The 26263-nt window shown below is 47.1% G+C and overlaps 2 protein-coding genes across 3 annotated transcripts; one reads left to right on the forward strand and one right to left on the reverse strand.

Annotated features, from left to right (window-relative positions):
- Positions 1–1517: 1517 nt before the first annotated feature.
- On the forward strand, positions 1518–11144 carry SNF8 (SNF8 subunit of ESCRT-II). Its single transcript, XM_032615647.1, has 8 exons — positions 1518–1670; positions 2031–2081; positions 3564–3702; positions 4879–4983; positions 5620–5692; positions 6640–6781; positions 8342–8416; positions 9454–11144. The coding sequence occupies exons 1-8, from the start codon at positions 1617–1619 to the stop codon at positions 9589–9591; spliced, it is 777 nt and encodes a 258-aa protein (XP_032471538.1). The 5' UTR covers positions 1518–1616; the 3' UTR covers positions 9592–11144.
- Positions 11051–25936, reverse strand: UBE2Z (ubiquitin conjugating enzyme E2 Z). 2 transcript variants are annotated; one of them, XM_032615645.1, is made up of 7 exons: positions 25509–25934; positions 23449–23521; positions 21336–21523; positions 18895–19006; positions 16178–16290; positions 15325–15415; positions 11051–13352 (listed from the first exon to the last, which is right to left on the reverse strand). In XM_032615645.1, exons 1-7 carry the CDS (start codon positions 25820–25822, stop codon positions 13182–13184), a joined length of 1062 nt encoding a protein of 353 aa, XP_032471536.1. In that variant the 5' UTR covers positions 25823–25934; the 3' UTR covers positions 11051–13181. The 2 variants fall into 2 exon arrangements, with proteins under 2 accessions (XP_032471536.1, XP_032471537.1); XM_032615646.1 differs by lacking the exons at positions 21336–21523; positions 23449–23521 and having other exon boundaries at positions 25509–25936.
- Positions 25937–26263: the final 327 nt, after the last annotated feature.

A 26263-nucleotide genomic window follows, 5' to 3' on the forward strand; every position in this document is an offset into this window, starting at 1 on the left:
GTGCTAAATATTTTTAGCAAGATAGAGCATTATTCCTCTTTCTTGTAAACACCCAGAGGCAGGCAGCCCGGAGCTGGTGTGACAGCTTTTGCTCCGTGAAATCCTCAGGGACCCAGACTCATTGGCTCATGGCTCCACCATCCCTCAAGGCCCCAAATGGCAACTAAATATCCTGCCACGGATCTCTCTGCTCCCATCCTCTTTTTTTTTTTTTTTTTTTTTTTACGTTGCATGGTGCAGCATGCAGGATCTTAGTTCACCCACCAGGGATCGAACTCCTTCTCTCACCCCCACCCCCCTGTCCCCTGCCACATTGGGAGCATGGGGTCTTAACCACTGGACCACGAGGGAAGTCCTTGCTCCCATCCTCTTTTTTTCCTTTTACTTGAAACCTCTCTGGTAACATTATTCACATCCATGGTTTTGCCTTGATCTGTAGCCCAGTACATCTGAATGACAATTGGCCATCTCTCCTGGGATGTCCCACAGACCTCAATTTCAACATTTTGAAAACCACTCTTATTTCCTCAGCTTCATCCTGTGGTCTCTTCCTACCTCTCTCTCTGAATGGCATCACGCAGTTGCCCAAGCCAGGACATTGAACATCCTGCTAACTTTTCCCACCCACTCTGCCCCCATCTCATCAGTTTTACCATCTCATTTTCTTACTTTGTCCGTAATCTGTCTCATTCTCTCTATCCTTTCTGCCACCATCTTAGTTCTGGCCCCCATCATTTCTACTTTGGATTGCTACAACTGACTTAAAATTAAGTCTAGGTTGCCACTAATTTTCCTATGACAAAATTTTGATATTATTACTCCCTGACTGAAACCTCCCTTGGCTCCTTTTTTGTAAGACTCAATAATGCTATGGAAATCACCTATGGAACTTCCTAAACACACAGATAACTGATTTCACCCCAGAACTGATGAATAACATAGCTGATACTTATTTCTGTGCCAGGCATTGCACTAAATGCTTTGTTATATATTTTCTGGCTTAATTCTCAGAATGACTTCATGAGTAGGTATTACTCTTTCTCAACTGTGGAAAATGGAACACAAAGAGATTAAGGTATTTGCCTTAAGTTACTGGACCATACGTAGTGGAAGTGAGCTATGGAACCAGGTAAACTAATTCCAGAGTCCAAGTTCTTAACTGTAAGGCCTTCCCCAGTCAGAAGCTCTACGTGTGATTCCAAAAGGCAAGCTCCATTAGCGTAGAACGGATTGTTTTATGTTTAATATGGAACGCTCGGCGCCCAACTCAGCGCGTCGCACGCAACAGACGGCCAGTGCGCAGCGGCGGGCCTTCACTTGCAGGCTGGGGTGGCGGTGGGGGCAGTCGCATGAACTCGAGAGGGTCCGAGGCGTCCACCTGTGTGGGGAGCGCTGGGCCGCAAACAGTTTCGCGGATCCCGGCTGGAGCACGAGGCGGGGACGCCCAGCCCCTGGCAGTGGGGGAGTTCAGCCCGGCGGCCGGAAGTCTGGGCGTAGCTTCCGGCGCGCGGAGATGACGTCCAGTTTGCGCATCCGCGTGGGGGAGCTGGTGGAGGATCCCGGGACGCGGAGACCCGGGGTCCCGGCAGCGGGGCGGCCCGCGGGCCACGGTGGGGATGCACCGCCGCGGAGTAGGAGCCGGCGCCATCGCCAAGAAGAAGCTTGCGGAGGTGAGGGGAAGGAGGCGGGCCCTACAATCACTCCAGACCCGCGAGAGACAGAAGTCTCTCCGCGCAGAGCTCTGTACCCTCAGATCGCCTCCCAACAGAATCTGACGCGGGTTTCTCGGTCCCAGGGAATTGAGTTTCTCCAGCTTCCGGTGTATTGGAATGTCAGCATCCCTAGATCCATCAGCCCTTTCCCCCACTTCCCCCAATTAGACTACAGTCGAGTCGTCTATTCTACTTCCTCACCCCCTCTCCCTAAGAAAAACCATTTGCGAGACCCTCTTAATACTTCTGCGGAGGCAGTACAAGTGGGAGCCCCCAGCACCCACTCTCTCAACTCATCCTGGTCTATTTGTCTGACAGGCCAAGTATAAGGAGCGAGGGACTGTCTTGGCTGAGGACCAGCTGGCGCAGGTGAGTGGGATGGAGGGCTCCAGGCAGCAAAGGAGATCCGACAAGGCTGGGCAGGACACCTTTGATATAAACCAGATTGTTTGGATCGAACTAAAAATAGGGCATTTGGCAAACCCCAGTTTCTGGGCTGCTCAGATCATTTAGGTGACTTGCTGATAACAATGATAGCTAACATCTTTGAGTGATTACCTGCTTGTAGCGTCCCAGGCACATGTCCGTTTTCTTTACATACACTGTCTTGTTCATTCCTCCTGACAGTCCTATCAGGAAGGAACTCTGTTCTTCGCACTTTCAAATTGAGGGCACTGAGGTGTTAAGTGCTTTATCCAAGGTTACATGGGTAGTAAGTGGTAGAGTTGTTTGATTTAGGTCTTTTGGGTTTTTACTTTAAATACCTAAGAATAACCTGAAAATATTGCCTAACCTGTGGCACCCACCACCATCACATCTAGGTGCATACCAGAAGTGTCAGTGATGGGGGTATGGCTCCTGCAGTTTCCTTCTCTAACACTTCCCTTTTCTGTACATGCCCTGTTGTTTACTCAGTTATTTTGCCTGGTGAAGAAGAGAAGGAGGCAGTGAGGCAGGGAAATGGGCCCTTGAACTGAGGAAAATAAATAGACACAGGGTGTGCTGTTCAAAAGCTCCCACTCAGGGGAGATAACGTGCAGGAATCAACTGGAAATGGTGATTATAATAATGTGTAAATTTCTAATATGTTGGAAATGAGGAGATGCTGGGCCAGGAGTGGTTATTCTTGGTGAGCTGAAGATAGGTTGTTAATTAGGGAAAGAGAAGGAGTAATGCAAATGGGAAGTCAGAATATCCCCAAACCAAAAGTATTTAGCTTTAGAATCTACTCTGGTAGAGCCACATCCCTTCCTCAGAGATTCTTTATCTATGGTTATCCCCAAGGAGGTTCTTGACTCAGAGGTTAAAACAACACACCTAATTCATGCCAGGCTTCCTTTCTCTCCTATCTAGCCTTTCTGTCAGTGGCTGAAGATTTCCCACCGTGTGAATGCTGCAGAATTATTAGGTGCCTCTTCAACTAATTAATTTCATTAGATTAAAAAAAATTTTTATTTTATTTTTGAGTATAGTTGATTTACAATGTTTTGTTCGTTTCAGGTGTACAGCACAGTGATTCAGTTATACATAAACATATGTCTGTTCTTTTTCAGATTCTTTTCCCATATAGGTTATTACAGGATATTGAGTAGAGTTCCCTGTGCTATGCAATAGGTCCTTGTTGATTGCACCTTCAATTTAATAACATTTTTTTCTTCTGGGAAAAAGAAAAGAAGCACTTACAACAAGCGAAATATAATTAATGCTGTTGTATGTTATATAATGAGAGTTGTTAAGAGAGTAAACCCTAAGAGTTCTCAGCACAAGGAAAAAAATTTTTTTTCTATTTCTTTAATTTTGTATTTTGTGATGAAGGAAGTTCTCTAAACTTAACTGTGATTCATCCTGCAGATGTCAAAGCAGTTGGACATGTTCAAGACCAACCTGGAAGAATTTGCCAGCAAGCACAAGCAGGAGATACGGAAGAATCCTGAGTTCCGGGTGCAGTTCCAGGACATGTGTGCCACCATTGGGGTGGATCCTCTGGCCTGTAAGTTGTCTGTAGGGGTCCAGTGTTCTTCTAGGGTTGCTAAGGGACAAAGCTCACCTAGTTGTTGTCACTACTGTTGGGGCGTCTTCTATAAGGGCCTACAGGGAGATCCAGAGGATGTTGTCTTCAGGGAGTCCCTGGCAGGATGGCTGAGTATCCAGTTTGATGGGAAAGATGGAGAGGTTGGAGTGCAGGCTGAGTAGCCGTGTACATGATCTTCCCTGGAATGCTGTGCTGTGGAATTTTTTATGACTATTTTTCCCTTTGTTAAAAAAAAAAAGTTTTGATAAAAGTAGCATGTATTCAGGCAGTCAGTCAACAAAGGAGAAAAAAGAAAACGAGAAAGTGGAAGTCTTCTGACCCTGCCCGTAATTGCAGAGATAAAGTACTGTTAACAGTTTAAGGTATATCTTTCTAGACACCTTCATCATATTTATAAACTGTTTTTTAAAAATATATGGGATTGGGCTTCCCTGGTGGCGCAGTGGTTGAGAGTCTGCCTGCCGATGCAGGGGACACGGGTTCATGTCCCAGTCCGGGAAGATCCCACATGCTGCAGAGCGGCTGGGGCCATGAGCCATGGCTGCTGAGCCTGCGTGTCTGGAGCCTGTGCTCTGCAACGGGAGAGGCCACAACAGTGAGAGGCCCGTGTACCGCAAAAAAAAAAAAAAAAAAAAAAAAAAAAAAAAAAATATATATATATATATATATATATAAAAATATATGGGATTATGCTGTAATTATTACTCTGTAACTTGCATTTTTTACTCAATAAAATATCTTCAATGGATTTTTGAATGCCAGGTCTGCATATTCTTTTTCTTAGCCTGTCTAGACCATATGTCCCATTATATTTCACTGCATGCTTTGGGAAAGGAAACTCACTTTTATAGTATCCTGAGCCAGAGTTAGCAGCCAAATAGATTGCCCACCTTTAGAACTGTCTGAACCTGTTGTTTAGTAGGAATTACCAAGAGTCAGATTGTGCTGAGGATCCTGAGTTGTAAGTGGAGCAGAAGGACGTAAGGCTGGGCAGAGAAGACTTCCCATAGAATAGATGTATTTTTTTAAGTATATGGGCTGCCGAAGCAAGCACTAGAATAGATGTTTTAATCTAACTTTGAAAGAAAAGATGTAACTATTGAATAACCTAGCTTTTGTTTTTCTGTCTTTTAGCTGGAAAAGGATTTTGGTCTGAGATGCTAGGCGTGGGAGACTTCTATTACGAGCTGGGTGTCCAGATTATCGAAGTGTGCCTGGCCCTGAAACACCGGAATGGAGGTGAGGGTGGCTCGGTCCTGGACTGGGCTTTGGGCTTCTCTGAGAGGGAAAAAATCTTGAAAGATGATCTTTCCTATCCTGCAGTCTGCAGGCCAGTAAGGTCTTGAGAAGCTGTTAGGTCCTGAGAAGTATCTTAGTGCTTCATGATGTTGAATCCATGACCAGTCTCCATGGCCAAGGGTAAATCTGAATGATTATCTCTATTCTCCGAAGGTCTTTGGCCAGGAAGGCTTAGCTCCTAGTTGTTACAGAACATACAGGCAGGTAGGAAATAGGCCTTTTTCCCTGATAGATGATGTGTCCGGGTTATGATTTTCTCATTAGTTACTATAGGCCTGCCCTGCTTCTCCAAGGTGCGGTGATGCCAATGGAGTCTCTGTGCTCCCCAGAATGTTAGCTTTAAAACGATCATTCAGTGATATCATCTTAATAAGAACACTGAATGGTCTGTGTTGAAGTTAAGAAATAAAACTTAAACCTAGTTAGAAATCATTGGCTATAGACAGAAATCATTGGCTGTAGACATAGCCTTGGTGTCAAGAGAGCATTTACAGTTTTTCAGAGATGCTGTCTTTTTTTTTTTTTTAAAGTCATAAAGGTAATCCTTCAACTGCTTTCTGTCCCCCTCTCCAATAGGTCTGATAACTCTGGAGGAACTACATCAACAGGTGTTAAAAGGAAGGGGCAAATTCGCCCAGGATGTCAGCCAGTAGGTTTTGCCTTCCAACCCCTTGGAGTATAGAAAGGTCTTTAAAAAAGGTGGAAATCTTTTCTCCTTACCACTCGTTCGTCTAGGCTAGTTTAAGAATCATTTTTATTCCTCTTCATGATCAGAAGAAATGTTTTTATTTTATAAATCTGAAAATAGAGATATAAAAAAACAAAAAACCCATTCTCAACTGAGATATTACAACTGTTAAAAGTTTTGGTAGATTTCCTTCTAAGCATTTTTTTCATGCATAAAAATAATGTGGGTGTGTGTATACACTTTTTTTTTTTCTTCTTTTTAAACGTACTCGGGGCTGTATACACTGTTGACATTATTTGTGGTCAAGGAGACTAGAGCTGGCACTGAGAAAGGCTGGGGAAAGGAGTTGGGCTCAGAAGATGGGGTGTAAATTGACCTGGTTCACTAGCCTTTGTGTGACTCCAATTTGAGAAAAGGTAAAAAAGACTCTCAGTATGTGGGCTGGATATGTGGTCTACACATTATCTTGTGGGTTTTCTTTAATTTCAGTTAGTTGTCAACTAAGAAATCAAAATCTGGCACTACTGGGCCTGAATTTCCAAATGGCAGTAATCAGCTGGGTTGCCCCTTTCAAATCTCTATTTTGCCATAGTTTACAGTACTCCCTATTGTCTCTTAAGTTCAGCTCACTTATTCACATTTCCTGATGGGCTCCTGGAAGCATATTTTTTACCTCTGTCTGGTATTGGAATGGTTTGCTAAGTGGAGAGCCTGACTCCTATACCATTTCCCTGGAATGTCCAAGCACCATTTGGTGCACTTTGACCCTGCCTTTTTACTGATGTAGTTAAATGTTGTGCGGCCTTTTGAGTCTTCAGTCATGGTATCCTGCCCAGGGCAGAGCTGAAACTGCATTGTTGCTAGGTCTGGTCTGCCAGGGGTCTTTAAGCAGCTCTTCCTCACCTCAGAGACGACCTGATCAGGGCCATCAAGAAACTAAAGGCACTGGGCACTGGCTTCGGCATCATCCCTGTGGGCGGCACTTACCTCATTCAGTCTGTTCCAGCTGAGCTTAATATGGATCACACTGTGGTGCTGCAGCTGGCAGAGGTACTGGTGGGCCGTGTGCGTGTGTGTGGGGGGGGGGGGAGGGAGGGAGGGAGGAGAGAGGGAGGGGGAGGGAGGGAGAGTGTATGTGCGTGTGTGCGTGTGTGGGGGGGGAGGGAGGGAGGGAGGGAGGGAGAGAGGAGAGAGGGAGGGAGAGTGTATGTGTGCGTGTGTGCGTGTGGGGGGGGAGGGAGAGAGGGAGGGAGGGAGAGAGGAGAGAGGGAGGGAGGGAGAGGGAGGGAGGGAGAGAGGGAGGGGGAGGGCGGGAGAGTGTATGTGTGCGTGTGTGTGAGGGGGGAGGGAGGGAGGGAGGAAGGGAGAGAGAGAGGAGAGAGGGAGGGAGGGAGGGAGGGGGAGGGAGGGGGAGTGTGTGTATGTGTGCGTGTGTGCGTGTGTGTGGGGGGGGAGGGAGGGAGAGAGGGAGGGAGGGAGGGAGAGAGGAGAGAGGGAGGGAGAGTGTATGTGTGCGTGTGTGCGTGTGGGGGGGGAGGGAGGGAGGGAGGGAGGAGAGGGAGGGAGGGAGAGAGGAGAGAGGGAGGGAGGGAGAGAGGGAGGGGGAGGGCGGGAGAGTGTATGTGTGCGTGTGTGTGAGGGGGGAGGGAGGGAGGGAGGAAGGGAGAGAGAGAGGAGAGGGGGAGGGAGGGAGGGGGAGTGTGTGTATGTGTGCGTGTGCGCGTGTGTGTCTGTGCGTGCACGCGCGCATGTGCGTGTAGAGGCAGTCTGGGAGGGGATTTTCTGATCTCCCCTCCATCACTCAGGTCTTTTGCTGAAACTAACGGATGCACTACTCAGACCTGTGCTTATTTAGCAGACGTTTATTGAGCAGCTATAGTGCAAAGCACTGGGCCAGGCTGTAGGAGCATATAAAGATGGGTACCATATAGTTCCTGCTCTCAAGGAGCTTACAGTCTAGTGTAGACAGACATGCAGACCACTAACTGAATTTCCTTGGTGGACAGATTTTTTGATGTCTTCATAAAACTACTTTATGGATTCTTTGAAAAAATGTTTAATCTTGTTTGCCATCCTCCTGTTCCTCAGCAATGCCTTAAGCTATATCATCTTCCTCGAAATCCTTATCATGTTTTTAGGGAAGACATGTTCAGTTTTCTCAATTCTGTAATGTAGAATAGAACTAAACGAGGGAGGGGGCTTTTCTGGATTGGGGAATGGTTAGGGTGAGGCAGGACAGGGGCTGAATACTTAAATATTTTAGATTATGAACAGTTTATGATGATCACCATTTCTTCCTATCAGTTAATCATTCTGAATCTTTCCTTGTCACTTTAGAGTTCTCTGGTAAAGTCTACATTAATATTTTAGTACCAGGGACTCAACTCTACTTTTTAGGACTGAACCCCTCAACCTACCTCTGTCATCCTGAAAGTCACTTCTCTCTTGCTGTCTACTGGGACCTCTAAACATTCTTCTGTGCTCTCTTAGGCTTCACCCAAGGGCAGTTCCCCCTCCTGCCTGGGTAAATTAATTGTCCCTGGGCAGATGCTGGATTCTAAGGGAAAGGACACTCTTAACTGACACAGCCTCCATTCCTCCTTCCTTCAGAAAAGTGGCTATGTGACTGTCAGTGACATCAAAGCCAGTCTTAAATGGGAGACGGAGCGAGCGCGGCAAGTGCTGGTATGTGACTTTTGGAATGGCCCAGAAAAGATGGGCCCCAGATGGGAAGAGGAGGGTAGACAGGTACCACACAGGCAAGCGCTTTGGCCTCTCTCTCTCTGCTGACTTCTTGCCTGGAAGGCTGCTGCTGCCACACCAGAAGTAACCCCAGCATTTCTCTGAAGATGGCACTGAGAGGTAGAACTCACAAAGGCAGGCTTCCAGCCCTGGCACATGGGTACAGCCAGGCTGCCACTGCCATTGGGGAGTCACCAATGCCTCTCTCTGCTGACCTGGAAAGCCTGGTCAGATGGTTACTGTGGCTTGTACTGGAAGTAACACTGTTAGTACAGAGTGAAGGGGATTATTAACTGCTGGTAACTACATTGCTGTAACTATATACTATTGTAGTGCATGTTACATATAGTTTTATATATACACATTTCATGGTACTGATGAAGACTGATGTGAAGAGGGAGTGCATGAGCACGTAGGAACCCTGGCTTTCAACACCTTTCTCCTCATGCAGGCAGTTGAACTATAGACCTAACTTCATCTGAAGTGGGGATAACAAACATTTAATGATATTGGGTAGAACCAACCCATCTGGAGCATACTTCCAGCTATAGGAACTGTGAGTCCATTCTAATACTAATACGGTTTTTCCGTTAACTTTTCCAAAAAGGTTTCCCCCTAGCTGTCTGTTACTCCATAAGTTAACTGAAAGGTACTGCTCTCCATTTTGTTTTAGGGAATGGAGTTAGTGATTTGCTCAAAGCCATATAGCAAATATTTCTGTAGCCCTTCCTTCCACAACATCCCACTTTGTCGTTATCCTCTTTCCCAGCAGCACAGATTAAGCAACTTGGTGGCATTTCTCACACCTCAGGCAAAGACCTAGGCTAAACAAATCATTCTAATTTGGCTGTGTAAATATGTGAAGGCACTCTTGTAGATTTAGTTTGAAAACCCCACTGAAGCCAAGATAGGTTTGAGGATTATCTACCCTACATTATGTAAACCCCCCTTTCTCAGTTGATTTTTCCTTTTTCTGCCAGGAACACCTGCTGAAGGAAGGGCTGGCTTGGCTGGACCTGCAGGCCCCAGGCGAGGCCCACTACTGGCTGCCAGCTCTCTTCACTGACCTCTACTCCCAGGAGATTACAGCTGAGGAGGCCAAAGAAGCCCTCCCCTGACTGGGAATGCGGAAGGGGGCACAGCAGCAGGCAGGGAGAAGAGGGAGGAGCTGGTGGTGAATAAAACCTCAACAACTTTGTTTTAAAAAAGAACCAAAAAAACCAAAAAAAATTCCAATTTTTTTCTTCCCCCAGTATTCTTCAGCCATTACTTTTTTTTTTTTTAAAGTGCCTTCACATTGCATCTTTATGGGAGAAAACCTTTTTTATCCGCTAAGGATAACCTGAGTAACATAGATAACAGTGAACATGTATAAAATGACTTGCACAGGTCATCTACAAGTTCATGGTAGAGCTGGGCCTAGAATGAAGGCCTTCTGTCTCCTGGCTAGACAGTCTAGTTTCTGTGGCCCTGAGACATAAATTATAGCCTCTGTTAATTCAAACCCCTTCCTCATAAAATGTTCCTTATCTCAAATGAGCAGACCCTAACGGACCAGTAAATAGTCACCCTTTCAGTCTCTTCCAGCTTCCTTTGTAGAGGTTCCAGGTTATGGCAGCAGGGTCAGCTACGAGTATGAAGGAAATAGAGGTCAATGTTAAATGGTGGTTACAGAAAAGAAAATTTAATTTGAGGGGAGTTAACCAATAGTGGATGCAGTATTCCTCAAATTCCTTACTACCTTTTCCTCCTATAGTGATCATCAGGTCATCCCTCTAACCTTAGGGGTGGGAAAGGGAATCATTTATTGAACACCTACCAGACACCCAGTTTTATATACACCTTGTATAGTCCTCACAACCTTAAAAGTTAAATAGGTGTCCTTAACTTTGGCAGGTGAGGAATCTAATTGACCAGAGGCCACCACCTTAAGCAGAGCCAAAGCTAGAGCCTGGGCCCACGCTTTCTTGTATGCAGCTTTGCGTGGCACAGGCTGGCAGGACATTTTGTGTATAATTTCTTCCGACACACATGGTCAGCCAAGAGGAAAAGCCTCTGTACCAGAAAGCAAGAGCCTTCTATGGCAAGTAGAGAAGGTGATGAGCTGGGAGGCCAGCATTAAGCCCCATCTTCATGGTCTGAATTCTGAATTCCTAAGAAGGGGTAGTTTGGTATCGGAAAACTGAAAACCCAATGGTTTGGACTATCTATACTAAGACACCTTTCCCTTAGCAAGGGGAATATATAGCCTGAGCCCATCTCTACCTCTGCCTGTCCTTGAGGACAAGCTCACTTCCTGAACAGGTATTTCTTTCGAAGCAGCCGAGGCTAAGATGGCATTCCTTTCCTGACTGCCAAAGTTACAGCCTCAAAAAAAAGGACCCTATTTCTTAATGATGGGAACTTTTGCCACCAGTAGTCCTGCTTCCACCCACACCACATAACCCAAGTTTTTGGCTTCCACTGAGCACTATCTTTATCCCTGACAGTTTCAGGCCTAGGTGAGAGGTGTGGCTGTCAAAACAATCCCGTTCTTCCTTTTACACAAACCCTCCCACACCCATAGGCGCTTCCTCCTTCTGCCAAAACAAACTTTATTGCACCAAAAAGAAAAAAAAAAAAAACAAAAAACGTCATTTATGTACAGTCAGATATAAAGACATCTCTTTGACTCCTGTGCATATAGTTCCTCAACTCAAGATTAGGACGTGAAAGTCAGGCTGGTACGCCAGACATGCTCTGCCCATGGCAGGACCAAGGAGAGGATTGTCACTTGAAAGTGGGAACACTTAAATGTATGACAGGTAACACTGGACCAACAGACCAAGGGCATTCTTCCAAGCCCTGTACTAGCTCTGGGAATGGAAGAGGGAAATTGGAAGCAGGGCCCCTTCTTCAGTCTTCTTGTGAAGAGGCCCAGCCTTCAGGTTTCAAAGCTATACTTCTGTCCCCCAAGCCCACTTCCTGTCCAGTTCCTTTGCTTCCTGCCCTCCCAAGTAGGACATTCTCCTTTGTGCCCAACCCCCTTCCCAACTTCCCCAGGAAGTCTCATGACCCACAAGGCAGAGGCCTCTCTAGCAGCGGGCAGAGCAGGTACAAGTTATCCTCTCCCTTACATGTGGCTGGATACTGACTGAGGCCCTGTGTCATGTGGTTCACCAATACCCCCCTGGGAGACCTATCAGTAAGAATCTGGAAAGTACAGGAGAACACATCAAAAAGGGGAAGGATGGGTTCCCTTGATGCCCAGTGTCACAGGGCACCTAAAGCACATTTTTCTGAGCCAACCAGATAAAGGATCACTGCAGCTAAATAGATAGAGAAGCGACACAGCCAGGCAAACACCCATCAGAGTCAGTGACAGAGCAGCTGGGGGTGGGGGGGCAGGGAGAAGGAGAGGAGTCTTCACAGAGTCCCAGCCCCAATCCCCTCTGCCATTGGCCACCCTTGCTCCCCACAACTCCCTGGGCCTTTTTTTTTTTTTTTTAAGCGGTACACGGGCCTCTCACTGTTGTGGCCTCTCCCGTTGCGGAGCACAGGCTCTGGACGCGCAGGCTCAGCGGCCATGGCTCACGGGCCCAGCCGCTCCGCAGCATGTGGGATCTTCCCGGACCGGGGCATGAACCCGTGTCCCCTGCATCGGCAGGCAGACTCTCAACCACCACTGCGCCACCACGGAAGCCCCACCATCATGGAAGCCCCCTCCCTGGGCCTTGAAATGAGGAGGGGGACTACAGGCTGAGGTGAAAACACACAAGGATAGCCAAACAAAATACAATAGGACTAGCATCAGCCTCCCCCCTGTACCCCACCCCCAGGAGTAATACCCTCATTGTGACTAGTATTTATGAAAAATCTGTAAGAGACTGTTCTATGTAGTGGCTCTAATCCCAAACACACAACAGTTGTCTGCATTGGGAACTTTTCAAATCGGTGATTGCGGGAACGAACGGCAAGTCAGCTTCTTATGGTGCCTGTGCAGGCTTTCCCAAGACCTCGGTTCAGGCCCAGTCACATTTACCTTCTGTCTTAAATCTAGAGTGGGTGAGGGAATGGGGGGCAGAGGAGAAAGGTGCTCAGGTGCTGGTAAAGCTTACTCGTCAGCAGCCTAGACTCCACCACTGTTCCTTCTCTTTGGTCTGTCTAGAACAGTGACTATAAATTAGGAAAAACAAAATTAGGCTGGCCTGTGGGAAATAATGGGGGTAAAGAGACAGGGAGGAAAAGGGCATTGGGAAGCCCTGCTTCAAAACTGAAGACAGACAGACAACCACCCAGACTGCTTAAGTGTCACAGACAGCTCCCCACCCCAAGCTCCCTTCCAGATATCCCCATAAATCGTTTGGGCACACTCCCTCTAGGAATTGCAATTTCTGTCTCCACCTGTCCCTAAGGACCTGGCCCTGTGGAGAGGTGTGTTGGTTGTTTTGTTTTTGCCAGAGGCCCTCGCCCTAGGTGCTCCTGCATAGGTACCTTGGCCCCTGATATGGGATGAACACAGCCCCAGATGCTCGAGAGCCAAGGAGGTCAGATCGGGAACAGCCTCCCCACTTCCACACCCTGGGATCCAAGCTTGCTTGGTTCTTGCCATCTTGCAGGATGATGTCACATTTGGAGGGAGATACACAAGTGCCTCTCCATCCCTGGGGTGGGGGGAAGGGACTTTGCTGGGACTCTCGAGTGGGGGGAGGGGAGAGGGGAGCAGGGTCTAAACCCTCAGGCTCCCGTGCAGGTCTGTCTCTGTCCCAGACGAGCTGCTATCAGAGTCCATTTCGGCGTTCTCATTATGGAGCCTCTCCAGCACTTTCTGACGAATCAGTCCCAGGCGCATCAAGAGGGACTGGTAGTCAAAGTGGCCCCGCTTCTCTCCAAAAGGGTCCTGTGGGGGAAAGGAGACAAGCGGGAAGGAAGATTCAAGTCTGGGTGGCTCACCCTAGACAGAGCAGCTTTAGGCCCACGTGAAACACACGCTCAACTTCTGAGCATGGGGACAGAAGGGGGCATAGCACAGAGAGTTGCCAACAGCAGACAACATCATCTTTGTTTAGGAATATTGTGGCACGTTCACCACCCCAGATAGGTCTGGCTTGGGCCAACATTAAAATGTGTTTGCATTCCCCCAAAGCAAGCCACTGTGCAGAAGGGGGGACACAGTAACGGCGAGATAGATAGGGAAGAGAAATTCAAGACCAGGACTGTAATCATTAAGTGTGCTGGTGTTTTCAATTAACCTCATACAAACTATATAAGGGGAAAATTATCCTTCATTCCCTATACTCAAAAAGGGTAATTTGCTTTTCTGAGATCACAGGCAGGTCTAGAATGAAGGAGTTCTGACTTCGGATAAGCACCTGCCCTCCTCTCCACGGACCAGTCATCACATTCCTGTCCAGGTTTCTGGGCATCACTCCAGTCCTTGTCATTCGAGATCAAAGATAACCAAACATTACGTGGAAAGGGGTTAACTGTCCTTAAAGTCTCAAAAATAACTATGGGTGGGGTGAAGGGTGTAAAAAAAGAAATTTAAAATGCTAAATAAGGATTATGGCAGCAAAGTAGCTTGCCCAGCGTTCAAACAAGTGGAGACCTCTTTCCTTTTGGCTGTTACAAAAAGTCCACGATTTTCCCTCTCACATAACGTCTGCTTCTCCCACCTAAACTCCTTCCACACTTCTGCCCACACATTACCATCATGATCAAGGGCCAGTGGATGTAAGTCAGTCTCTTGTGACTACAGCCCATACTTTTCACATTTGAGGGTTATGTTCTCCCAAAACTGAACTCCACACTTACTCTGGAGCTGTTAATTTCCCAAACCTTCCTCCTTCCCTCACTGGCTCCATTTCCACCCATTCTCCACCTTCCCAGATGCTGCTCCTCCCTGCCCTTCCCTTGTCATGAGTTGGTTTTCCTTCACAGACTGAATATTAGAAATGCTGCTAGATACCAGCAATGATAATTCCTGATGGGGAACAAGCTACAGCATGCATCATCCTCGGTATGTTCTCAAAAAAGGTTCAGGAGACAAGTCAGTCTTGAGCTGGTCCTGCCCTTTGAGTTTAAATGCGGGACGTAGGAGGGAAGTCCTTGAAGGGAGGACAGGGAAGCTACCATCTCTGAGCAGCACCTGAGGAAACAGTTACTCCCACTGCTGGTGGTGCTGGCTGGGTGGGAACATAGACCAAAAATAACTGGAAAGAACCTGAAGAGGCTTTAGCCACTTATCCAAGTCACCACTTTTCTAAGCAAGTAAATGGTCCAACAGACACAGGACTGGCCCTTCAGGACAGGAAGCTTCTCAACCAGTTGCTTATATTGGATCCTATTTACAATTCGGTTTAATAAGAACCTCTTCTTTTAAGCAAGCCTAAATTCTGCATTTTTATTGGAAGCAGAAGCACATTTCCCCAGTAGAGGCAGAGAATGAACAACTGGTTACCATCCTTGTATTAGGTTCTTTCAACAATAATTGCACACCCAATGTTTCCCTAAGCATTCCTTCTCTTAGCACCCCCCTGAGCTAGGGATGGAATTCCAACAGATGACTCTCATAATCCCTAAGTTCTGAGAGGGCCGAATGTTCTTGGTTTGAAAAGACTACTGACCAAGAAGGGAAGGAGTTCCAGGCTAGAAAGCAGGAGGATTCAGATTCTACTCTTGAGTACCTACTTTATGCCAGGAACCTAGAACCAACTCCATATGACTTCAGTCTCTCTCTGGGCCTCAGCTACTCAATGCACCAGGTTCCTTTTGGCTCTGAACTCTATGAGAGATGTGGATGTCACCCTTGTGAGGGGGGTTTACATGGTCTGTTGTAAGGCCTCTGGAGTCAGCAGCAGGGGCTCTGTTACCTGCATAGTCTGGCCTTGAAGGTGCAGACGATCTTTGCAGGCCACCTCATAGAAGTCATAATACTCCAGGAAGGACTTCTCCATCACCCCTCTGGAAAACAAGCAAAGAAGCTTCACTTAGGAACAAGAGGGGAAGGCACCACCCCTTCACCATCTAACCTTAATGCCAAATTCAGCAGCTAGAGTTCCCAAGACCAGATTTGGTTTCCTACAAAGATCTTTCAATGGAAAATGGAAAAAGAAACAGCTGACTGCCCATGGTTGATTTCCCTTATACCCTAAGGATTATAAAATGAGAGTGACTGTTAATACTGATCATTTGAACTCCAACTTCAACTCATGACTTCGCTCATTCTCATTCGTTTTCCACAGGCCATCCCTAATCCCAAACCTTACTCAAAATTCTCCTAGATACACCTGAAACATTGTAATCAACTGTACGTCAATTAAGAAAAAAGAAAGAAAAAACCGTTGCCCCCCCACTTCCTAGAAAAGTTTGTTTCATTAACTCTTTGCTCATCTAGTTTTTAACACCAAGAAATAAACTTGAACCCTAAGAAATGGGTTTATTATGAAGTACTCTACACCTCATTTGGCTGTATAACAGTTAAGTGTCTTTAGTCAAACAGGGGCTCCCTGAAGGCATGGACTATGTCTTTCCCATCAGGCTCGGCACTCTCCAAGAACCGAAAAGCTCTCTGAACTTCCTTTTGGGTAACCCCTTGGTCACTTGCTCTTTAAAAGCATGAACCACATCTTTCCGCAAAGGTTCTCAAATGTACGAACAAGCTAAATATCCAGAAGGAATACCAGAAGGAATACCAAATAGCAAGTGGGCTCTCTTCACACATACCGTAAGGGTTCAGGGCAGGGACACTTCCCTTCCATCATGTCACAGACCGCCACTCTGATGGTCTCATGCCGAATACATTCATTGTAATTTTTGCTGTCTCCTGGATGTCTCTCCTATAATGTGACAGACACCACAGTATCCAAGTACAAAATTTAGGTGAAAAGAAAAGCCAATGGGAAGAGATCTTAGGATTAGTATGGGGTACGTGACCCAAGCAAATGAACTAAGAGGATACCTTTCCCACTATATGTCAGATCCATGAAGAGCAACTAAGTCCTTGAGACCACTCACCCCGCACCACCACCCCCCCGCCACACATACCAGTACCCATCCTCTGTTATGGGTCATTTGACCTATAAGCAGCAAACCACATCCATCAAATTTCCCTAAGCCTGAAATGAAAGGCCTCGCAGGAAGGATTAAGTGGGAAATAACCATGTATAAGAATAATGGTGGGACAAAAAGGTATAAATGATGCTAGGAGTCTTAGCCTGAAAAACCTATAGATATCAGGATGCTTCCTGGGTAACTCCTTTACACATCTGTGGATTCCACCATCACTGAATTCAACTATTGTCTATCAGAAGTAGAACCTGAAGTTTTCAAAAGAAAAAACTCCGAACCTGGTCTGGAGAGCTGATAGGAACATGTGGGCGTGAACAGACGGGAGCATGGCGTTCCACCCTTTAACTCTTCCCTTGTTCCCCCCTCCCACCACCAACTCTAGTCAATCAGAGCCTTGGCTCTGATCAAAACATGTAATGAACAGGAAATACACACATGCCTTCAGCCTACCACCACGTTCCCAACGTGCACCACAGCGAAATGAGAAGGGCACTATGGGATACTGTAAACTTTTTGAGGAAAACCACAGTATTCAACACCTGTGAAATTCCATGCAAACTACTACCTTGAGATAGGTAGTTCAGTTTTTTGTTGTTGTTGTTGTGGTACGCGGGCCTCTCACTGTTGTGGCCTCTCCCGTTGCGAAGCACAGGCTCAGGAAGCGCAGGCCCAGCGGCCATGGCTCACGGGCCCAGCCGCTCCGCGGCATGCGGGATCCTCCCGGACCGGGGCACGAACCCGCGTCCCCCGCACCGGCAGGTGGACTCCCAACCGCTGCGCCACCAGGGAAGCCCTAGGTAGTTCAGTTTTAATGTTGAACTGTATTACATTCCTTTTGATGACATATTGTTTTCACAAAGCTGGATTTTCAGTCACTACTTTAATAAATAGCAAGTAGCATATGAAAACAGGAGGGAACAGAAATGAGGGTGGTGGCTCTGATCTGATTCCAAGATTTTAAAAGTCGTATGGCACTGAACAGGTGTACACATCCTATTATTAAGTCAGTGTAGTCATCTGAGAAGGAAGTAAGTTGTTTAGACCTAACTACTTAACAAATGGAACAGTGTGGCATTTCTTTCTGCCTAGGGAACTGTGAAAAAAAACTACCAAGACAAGGGGGTTCTGTGAACCAAGAATGTTTGGTAGTTTTAAGAATAAAAGTCCCATCTCTTGAATTTCCAAACAAGACGTAAAAATCAGGTCCTTGGTTAGCCAATGAGGTCCGTTTCCATTTCCACCTACTCCTGAAATCACATTCACTATTTGTTTGAAAGGATGGCTTAGGGAATAATTTTTGTTCCTTTTTTTTTTTTTTTTTTTTACCGTACGCGGGCCTCTCACTGCTGTGGCCTCTCCCGCCGAGGAGCACAGGCCACGGACGCACAGGCTCAGCGGCCACGGCCCACGGGCCCAGCCGCTCCGCGGCATGTGGGACCCTCCCAGACCGGGGCACGAACCCGTGTCCCCCACATCGGCAGGCGGACCTCCAACCACTGCGCCACCAGGGAAGCCCAATTTTTTTCATTCTTAAAGGGTATTTCCCTTTGTTTAAGACTACAGAAGAATCACCAATGTTAGTGTCATCTCAAATAGTTTCAAAATGAATTAAGCTGTTTTAATCATTTAAACTGAATTATTATATCTTTTGATAATATCACTGGAACTCTTTTCCTGTGCTCATGAGTAATCTGGAAGGGGCTTTGAAACAATGGAAGACTTTGGGCTCCTGGGACTACATCCTGATCTGTGTGTCCTTGTGAAAGTTAACTAACCTCTCCGAGTCACCATTACCTCAGCTGAAAATGGGGATAACATTTATCTTGCAGAGTTAGTATGAGGATTAAATGAGAAGTTACATATAAAAGTTTGGAAGGGGCTGGCATATAGTACACCCTTGGAAATTATGAGTTTTCTCCACCTTCTATTTGGCAGCACTGACTAAAATATTCTTGCCCTAGCCAATGACTGTTCCTGTGGTTCTGCAGGTAACAGTACTTCGTAACTCCAAAAGAAAGTCTGGCTCAGCAGTAGTCACTAGGGAGCACCTTAAAGGGATACTGGGGAATGAAGGCATACAGAAGAACACACTGGCTCCAAGAGCCCCCAAAACAGACGCAGAATCAATTTCCAAATGACTCCACTGACTTTAATCCAAGTCAAATGGAAATAACTTGACAATGTTATTGTAATAGGGAAAAAAATTCATTATTAAGGCACACACATGCCAGCTCCTTTTTTCTCCCACAGTGACGAGTTTAATACATGGGGCTGAGCCAGGTCAAAAACAAAACAAAAACCCTCAAGTAGATCTTTCAGATCTCTCAAAACCCAATATTCTACACCCCAAAGCTGGGCCCACCTGGCCTTACCTGCTCAAAGCCAGGTTCATTGTGATAAGGGTTCTCAGTCATCAGGGACTGGATGGAGATGAGCACGGAAGAGATGCTCTGGGCTGGGCTCCAGGCAGGGCCAGTCCATGTACTGCAAAACACATCAGAGGGAAGGGAAGAGGGTGAGGCAGAGAGAGACGGGAAAGGCCCTACAGAAAGACCAGTGTACGAGTACCCCGGGGCCTGGAAGCACCATCATAAGTGACTCACTTTCTCTTTCACTATTAATACTCTGGAATTTCCCAGCCTCCATCTCACCCTCATTCACCAGAGATCACTCAACTGCCTAATCCTCTTATCAAGTGTCACAAAAGAGGGCAAAGCAAGCAAAGTAACTTTGAAGGGATTTTCTTTGGGCTAGGAGAGAAACAGTAGCCAGGGAAGGTTCCCTTCATCAAAATGAAAGAAATAAGGTAAGAAAACAGCTCCAAAGGCAAGCTAAATGTTAACCTCTATGGATCTTAAAGAGCTTATTTATTTATGGGTGGTGATGGAGTCAGAGAGGAGAGAGAAGTAGAGCACAGAGGCAGAGAAGGGACTGAAGCTCCCTGGTTAGAGGCCATGTGGTGGGGTTGATGATCGGGGATCCAGCTCTCTATCAAACCCCCAAAGAGTGTCAAATCCTCTGAAAACTACAGAACTCTGCCAAAGGACAGAAAGGGAATAAGGGGCACTTCTAGAGTGTGGAGGGTTTGAAAATAATACATGAACAACATCTTCAACAACAGAGAAACACCAAAATTGCTCCTCTCTTTCGTATGCCTGATGGAATGCTGGGAGAAGGAGGGAAGCTTGGACATTAAGGACATTTATTTTTAACTCAATTAATTGAAGAGATGGCACCTGAGCTGGAAGCTGAACACAACCCGAACCAGGACTGCCTTGTTCAAGTTAACTCGCCACTTCCCTTTCCCTGCTGGCCTTGAGGGAAGGTCAGTAAGTAATGGGGAACAGTAACTTCCTCAGAGCTCGCTCTTCAGTGCCTCTCAACCTCTCTTCTCAGCTTCGGTCCCCCAGGAACCCTAGACCTTGTGCTCTCCGAAGCATCTAGTATTCGGGCATTGAAGTCAACAGGGTAAACTCATTCAATTTCTTTTGTAAGTCAGCCCAATATTTTTTTCTAGGTAGGGAGGAAAGGAATGCAGCTGTTAAAGTGAATAGTCAACTAAGTACGCATGGGAATTTTCTACTCTGATTCTTGACGGCAAATTTTCAAAGTCAGAGTAGCTTCTCCTTTTCCACCCGATACTTCTGCCACTTTTACCCCACCATCTTACTTCCCCTGTTTCTACCGTGAACTGATGTTTGCTCGAAATAGTTTTATATTGGCCTAATGAAGGAAAACCTAATACAAAAACACAAGAACAACTTGCATACAGAAACAACAACTAAGTTTCCTTACCACTGTGGTTTATATATACCACTATCCTTCCAGCACAGACAATCCTATACCCTAACGAGATAAAGGACTTCTTTAAGGACAACCTCCTTCAAAAGACTTTCTCACTGCCGCAATCACAGAACATATTCTTCGATCTGAGAGAACTGGGCAGAGGGAGAAGTTTGTTTCAGCTGCCTTTTCCCTACACAAACCTAATATATTGGATCAGACAGGAAGAAAGAAAACAGTATCATCAGTCTGGGCAACTTTCTTAACTTCAACTTTTACTTGTTCTATGCCCCAGGGAAATTCAGACCACACTAAAAAGACCAATCCAGAATATGCTAGAAGATATTTCCATTCTGAATTTTTAACCCCGAAGGAGATTAAAAGGGAATGGATGAGAGCCACATGAAGCAAAATCTTGGTAGCACCCAGAAACAAAAATGTACTCGAAACATCTGTGTTTCATATCTGATGTGACTTCCAACCTCAGACATTTTTCATTCAGTTGCTAAAACATAATCATCATCATCACCACCACTGCCTCCAAAGCCACTCACGAGAGACTCAGGAATAAGACATTCACAGCCTTGAATGGCACAGGATCTGCAGCCTTTCTCAACCTGCTCAGGAGAGAATTAAGCCCTGATGCCCTAAGGGAGTGGTTCTCCAACAGTTTGCACCAGAATCAACTGGAGAGCCTGTAAGACACAGACTGCTGGCCCTACCCCCAGAGTTCTTGATATAATAATTCTAGGGTGGGGGCCCAGACTCTACATGGCTATAAATTCCCAGATGCTACTGCTGCTCGGGGTGAACCACTTCACTAAGGCATCCACTGTACGTCACGAATTAACTTCTTTTTCTGCATCTAGAATGACAGTAATCAAGTACCATCCGGGGGAGAATTGAGGAAACAGTCACTCCCATCATTTTCTGTGTCCTGTGATTCAGATGAGAAACCCTGGTTGATGAAGGCTGGCCTAGAGTAATATTTGCTAACAACCAACTTGGCCACTTAGAAGTCTCCTCTTACCCTAGAATACTCAAGCAGACTTTCCCATTGCGGTAGAAGTTGGGGTTAAACCTCACTGTGTTATTGCCCGTTGTCATCAGTTTGACCCGAGGTGGGTGGATGGGATAGTCGGGCGGACACCGAAACACGAACAGGAAGAAACCCCCTTCATAAGGAGTGTCAAATGGGCCTGTGATCAATGCATGAATCTGCAAAATAAAACCCCATCTCAAAATTGTGAGGTGATGTCCCATCCCAAACCCTCCTGGCTTCCACTTGCTACCCACGCCAGAAGCAGGACCTTCATCTGAATCCATATTCCATATCCTCACCATGAAAAATGAATAGCCTGTGCTCACTCACACCAATAAATATTTTTGGAATTTTAAGAAACCCCATTACAGTGTAGTGGCATCTTACTCAGGGGTTACATTCTAAAGTTAGAGCCCAAGGTGAAAATTGAATCTAGCCAGAATCACCCTTGAGTGTCCCTTAAACTCCCTTAAAGCATGTTTTTTGTTCAGACTTCCCTGATCAGTATTTTATATAACAAATGGATAGAACACCAACGTGCAAAACATAATATACATCTGTAAAATATTGTCCTAGCATGCTTAATTTTAAGAAATCAATACATATTTTTACTGAGTACGTATGTTTGATTTGCCTAGGTTAAACATGCGTACGATGCAACTCCACCCTCCATTTATGTGGCACAAAGGGGAGGAGATGAATGGAAAAGAAGAAAGGGATTGGAGGCCACAGCACCGGTGCCAATCACAGGGCAGAGCTGAGGGTTGTGATGGAGGCCTACGGTATCTGTCTCCTCCGCAGAGGCTCAAACCTACTGTGGAGGATGTGGCTCAGGCAGCATCCAGCTGTGTGAAAGATACAAAGAAAAATGGGGAAACTCAGGGTCCACTCGGAGCCATAGACTATCCCCAGAACTTTCCCCAACACTGTAGGTTAATAATAATATAAAAAAATCAGCAGCACTTGAAACAAAATGCTAAGTTCTCTTCCTCCAGCTGTGATTTATTGAACAAGACTTCCCTTCTTGAAGGGAAGAAAACCTAACTGACTCAGTTATATTTCTTCATCTACAAAGGCTCCTAGGCACTTAAGTCTGCTCAGAATTTAAACAGCAAGAGGAAAAAGGACCTGCAATCCAATGCCTCTGTCTATAGTCCCCACCTTGCCCTGGTGGCATCCTGTTATCTTTTACCCTTCAGTCATTTGGAATAGCAAGCTCAAATGGTATCAACATGACATCAATTCTGGGACCCCAGGGACTAGCATATTAACACTAATACTTGACTAAGAACAATATGTCCCAGGAAAAACATTTCCAACCACATAAAAAGAAAAAAATCAATTTAAAGGGAAACCTATTCAAAACAAAACAGACACACAAATAATACCAAATCTGAATTTTTACTATAAGAAATTTGACACTAAAAGGAGTTTTCATTTAAACAACACTAGATTTAGGTAATATGATTTCTTCCCGGTATCAGTTTAAGTAAAAATTCACTTCTCAGGGTAGAGCAATCAATGACACAGAAGTCTAGGTATCTATGCCAGAGGAATTTAAGCTTTCTCTTGTGTCTGTGTGTGGACAAGAGAGGAACGGTCTTTGGGGTGGAAAGGATATTCAAAAGCAATCAGTAAGGACAGGAGCCTAAACAAGGCCCTGTAACTACAAACACTGTTCACTCAAGCTTGTCCCATCCCCAACCTTCTTGGCATCTGACTTACAGCACCACACTTAAAGGTCAAGAGTGGCAGGATGGGGGAAGAGCTGGCTAGTACAATAGGGTGACCATATAATTTATCATCCTAACTGGAGCACTTTTGAGAGGTAAAGAGTGCTCTGTTAATAATTAAGCTTGGACAACAGGCATAAACTGGGCTTTTCCAAGCCAACCAGGACCTTTTGGCACCCCAAAACAGATACCTGTTCAAGGCTCCGTTCCACCTCACTGTGTGACCTTGGGCAAGCCACTTACTCTCTTGGGGTTTTGATTTATTCATCTGTGTAATCAGAGATGTGAGCTGGATAATCTCTTTTAGGCTCTTTCAACTTTATGGGCCCAATTTCCCAATAACCCCCAAACCCCACCAAGGTACATACCTTAGTCATGTCAACAGTATCAGGTACAACGAACATTCCTGGAGGAGGCTCCTTATAAATGGACATGATATCCCTGTATAACACCAAGAGGAAGTGGGGGAGGGAGTGAGGGAGAGGAGAAAAAAGGGGAATCCCTTGAGCAGGACAGTTGTTATCACCTCAGTGAGGCCAGGGTTCGAGAAAGTGGTGCTTGGTACCACAAATGTTTGCACCGTCTTGTTGGCTGAGAAATCTCAGCTGAGTATTTGTCAGGCAAGCAGAGAGCAAATTATCATCAAAGGGGCATTGTTTCCTCAGGGGGAGGGAAGGGAGAGGGGGAAAAAAAAAATCAGAGATCCCAATGGTATCCAATGTCACCCTGGAAAAGCCACATCCCATTTACTCTCACTTCCTCCCACATGGCACTTCATTCACTCCCCACCTCCGAGATTCCCAGGTACTACGGCTGAATGCTAAATGAAGATTTCTCGGTAACTGGGATGGCATAATCAACTCCACTAAAAAACTAATTCCATAAACCACACAGTGGACCGTTGCTAGCACGGGGATTATATGAAGCAAGTGAGCTAGCAGGGAGCAATAATGGCCTTCTTGCCCAGGAGACTAATAGTGTACAGACCTCTTCATGTTGGGATGGGGACCCTCTGAAACTGCTGAGAATCTCACAGGTGGAGGATGACATGAAGTCATTACTATAGAAGATGAGAGGACTTCTAGGTCATAGCTCATAAACTAGAATGGATCAGTTGTGAGCAAGGGCCTATAGGTGGGAAATCTAGGGACTTGCTACGGTACAGAGGGACATAAAAAAGTGCAAACAAGTGACAGAGTGGAGGAAAAGAAGTATTGGCAGAACTCAGAGGTATGTTAGGATTGGAAGACTGAAATGGCTGAAGGAGTACAAGAGTTGAGGAGTGCTGAGTTTCTTGTTAGAGGTGGCAGCCTTGATGGAGCTGGCAAACTGTGTCAGGCACTGGGCCAGGTACTTTACACACAGTATGCTGTTTAATTTTTAGTACAACCTTGAAAGTAGGTAGAAACATCTGAAAGAACTTGGAATGTGGGGAATGTGATTACCTAGATGAGGATGACTGTGATGGTGGCATGGGGAGAGAGTCTGGCTATCAGCAAACAGGTTTCAGGATTAATAGCAGCTAAAAAGCATTCCCTTTTCCTATGGGATAGGTACTATGCTAAGCAATTTCACAAAAACATTATCTATTAAATGATATGATCTGAGATCAGTCACCCAAGAAATAAGCACAGAAGGGCCTTGGGCCTTTGTTCCTATATTTCAATTGGGTACATTTGCTTCAGAAAGTAAATCACATGACTCAGAAGAAAGAATACAGAAAAGAAAGTCTTGACTGGGATATCACAAGCCAATGTGAGACTGGGTGGGGGGGCGGCGGGGGGATGGAAGCTTGAGTTCCTGGAACAGGTGTGAGAGTAGAGAGCTTTGGGGTTCTGGAAAAGTGGTTCAAGAGAAGGCTGCTGGCATGCGTGGGAAGCGACCTAGACTTGGGTAGGGGACTCTGTGGAGGGGGTTGAGGAGGCCGGGAATAAAGCCAGGATGGCCTGACGTCTCAGGCCGGGCAAAGCAAGCTGTGTGTGTGTCTTACAAATGGGGCTCGGGAGGAGACGACGCAGGGGACCGCTGGGTGGGGCCTCCGGGCTGCATCTAACAGGGCTGGGGTGAAGAAGGGGGGAGAGGGGCGGTGCGGAGGGCGGGAGGGGGTGTTACTGAAGCGCCAAAGGGTCGGGTTTCGGGCGGGAGGTCGGGAGGTGTGGGGGAGGGTGTCCGGACTGGAGACTGAGGGCTCAAGGGAGGTTACCGAGGGGCGGGGTCGGACCTGGATACGCGAGGAGGGGCTTGGTGCGTGTGGGGCTGGGGGCGGGGGGAAAGGGGACTTGGATCCCGACGCTCCGGGCTGGCAAGATGTGGGCTTGGGAGCTGGGCCACCGCGAGGGCAGTGGGGGTGGTAGTGGTACAGGGTGGGGGCGGCGGGGAAGGTCGAGCCCCGGAGCTCGGGGCTGGGGGAGGAAAAACCCCGGCTCACCGCTTGATCCGGAGTAGACACTGCGGCGCGGTTCGCTCGCCGTCCCAGTCGGAGCTGAGTGTGGGGTCCCAGTGGCTAAGCAGCGCGGCCCCGTGGGCAGCGGCCGAGGGCGGGAGCCCGGGCAGCGGAGCCAGGCCGCTCCCTGGCCCCCCGGCCCCGCCCGCTGCCGCCGCCGCCGCCCACACATCCGGCAGGAAAGGCGGCCCGAACCCGCCGCCGCCGCTAACGCCAACAACACCGGCGACGCCGCTCGCCCCGGGGCCCGCCGCCCCGGCGCCTGCTGTCGCCGCCTCCTCAGTCGGACTCTCCGCCATCGCTCCTTCGCTTCCGGGACTGCTCGGCAGCACGTCCGCCGACCAGAGCGGCCGCTGCTCCCTCCCGCTCCCCGCACCACCGAGAGCTGGGCCAGAGTGTCCCCACCCTCCGCTTCCCCGGCCTGGGCGGTGTTGGCTCCGCCCACCCCCGCCCCGACCAGCGAGAGGCGCTCTGCAAGAGCGTCCACCCACAGTCCTCCAGGGCGGGCGGGGGTCGGAGCTCGCCGGCCAAGCGAGGGTACTGGGCCTGCGCGGGTTCCGTGCTTTGCGGGAGGAAGTTCTGAGGCGGGTACGGACTCCTAGGTGCAGTTGAGGACCCAATTCCAAGGAATATTTTAGTTTCAAGCGTTGAAAGGGGAGGAGAGGAGGACCATTTACCACATCTAGGAAAGCGACCCTCTGACGTGCCCAAGGGGTAGGACTGGGGATCCAGCTTCCTTG

This window comes from Phocoena sinus, chromosome 20 (assembly GCF_008692025.1).
Source record: "Phocoena sinus isolate mPhoSin1 chromosome 20, mPhoSin1.pri, whole genome shotgun sequence".
Lineage (NCBI taxonomy): Eukaryota > Metazoa > Chordata > Mammalia > Artiodactyla > Phocoenidae > Phocoena > Phocoena sinus.

Excerpts from the sequence above, each read along its gene's own strand:
- SNF8 (XM_032615647.1), top strand. The coding sequence starts at position 1,617 with ATGCACCGCCGCGGAGTAGGAGCCGGCGCCATCGCCAAGAAGAAGCTT. Across the intron at positions 3,703-4,878 it reads TGGGGTGGATCCTCTGGCCT|CTGGAAAAGGATTTTGGTCT; the intron begins GTAAGTTGTCTG and ends TCTGTCTTTTAG. Across the intron at positions 6,782-8,341 it reads TGGTGCTGCAGCTGGCAGAG|AAAAGTGGCTATGTGACTGT; the intron begins GTACTGGTGGGC and ends TCCTTCCTTCAG.
- UBE2Z (XM_032615645.1), bottom strand. The coding sequence starts at position 25,822 with ATGGCGGAGAGTCCGACTGAGGAGGCGGCGACAGCAGGCGCCGGGGCG. Across the intron at positions 19,007-21,335 it reads GTCTGCTTGAGTATTCTAGG|TACATGGACTGGCCCTGCCT; the intron begins GTAAGAGGAGAC and ends TGTGTTTTGCAG. Across the intron at positions 13,353-15,324 it reads TTCAAGGCCAGACTATGCAG|GACCCTTTTGGAGAGAAGCG; the intron begins GTAACAGAGCCC and ends TTTCCCCCACAG.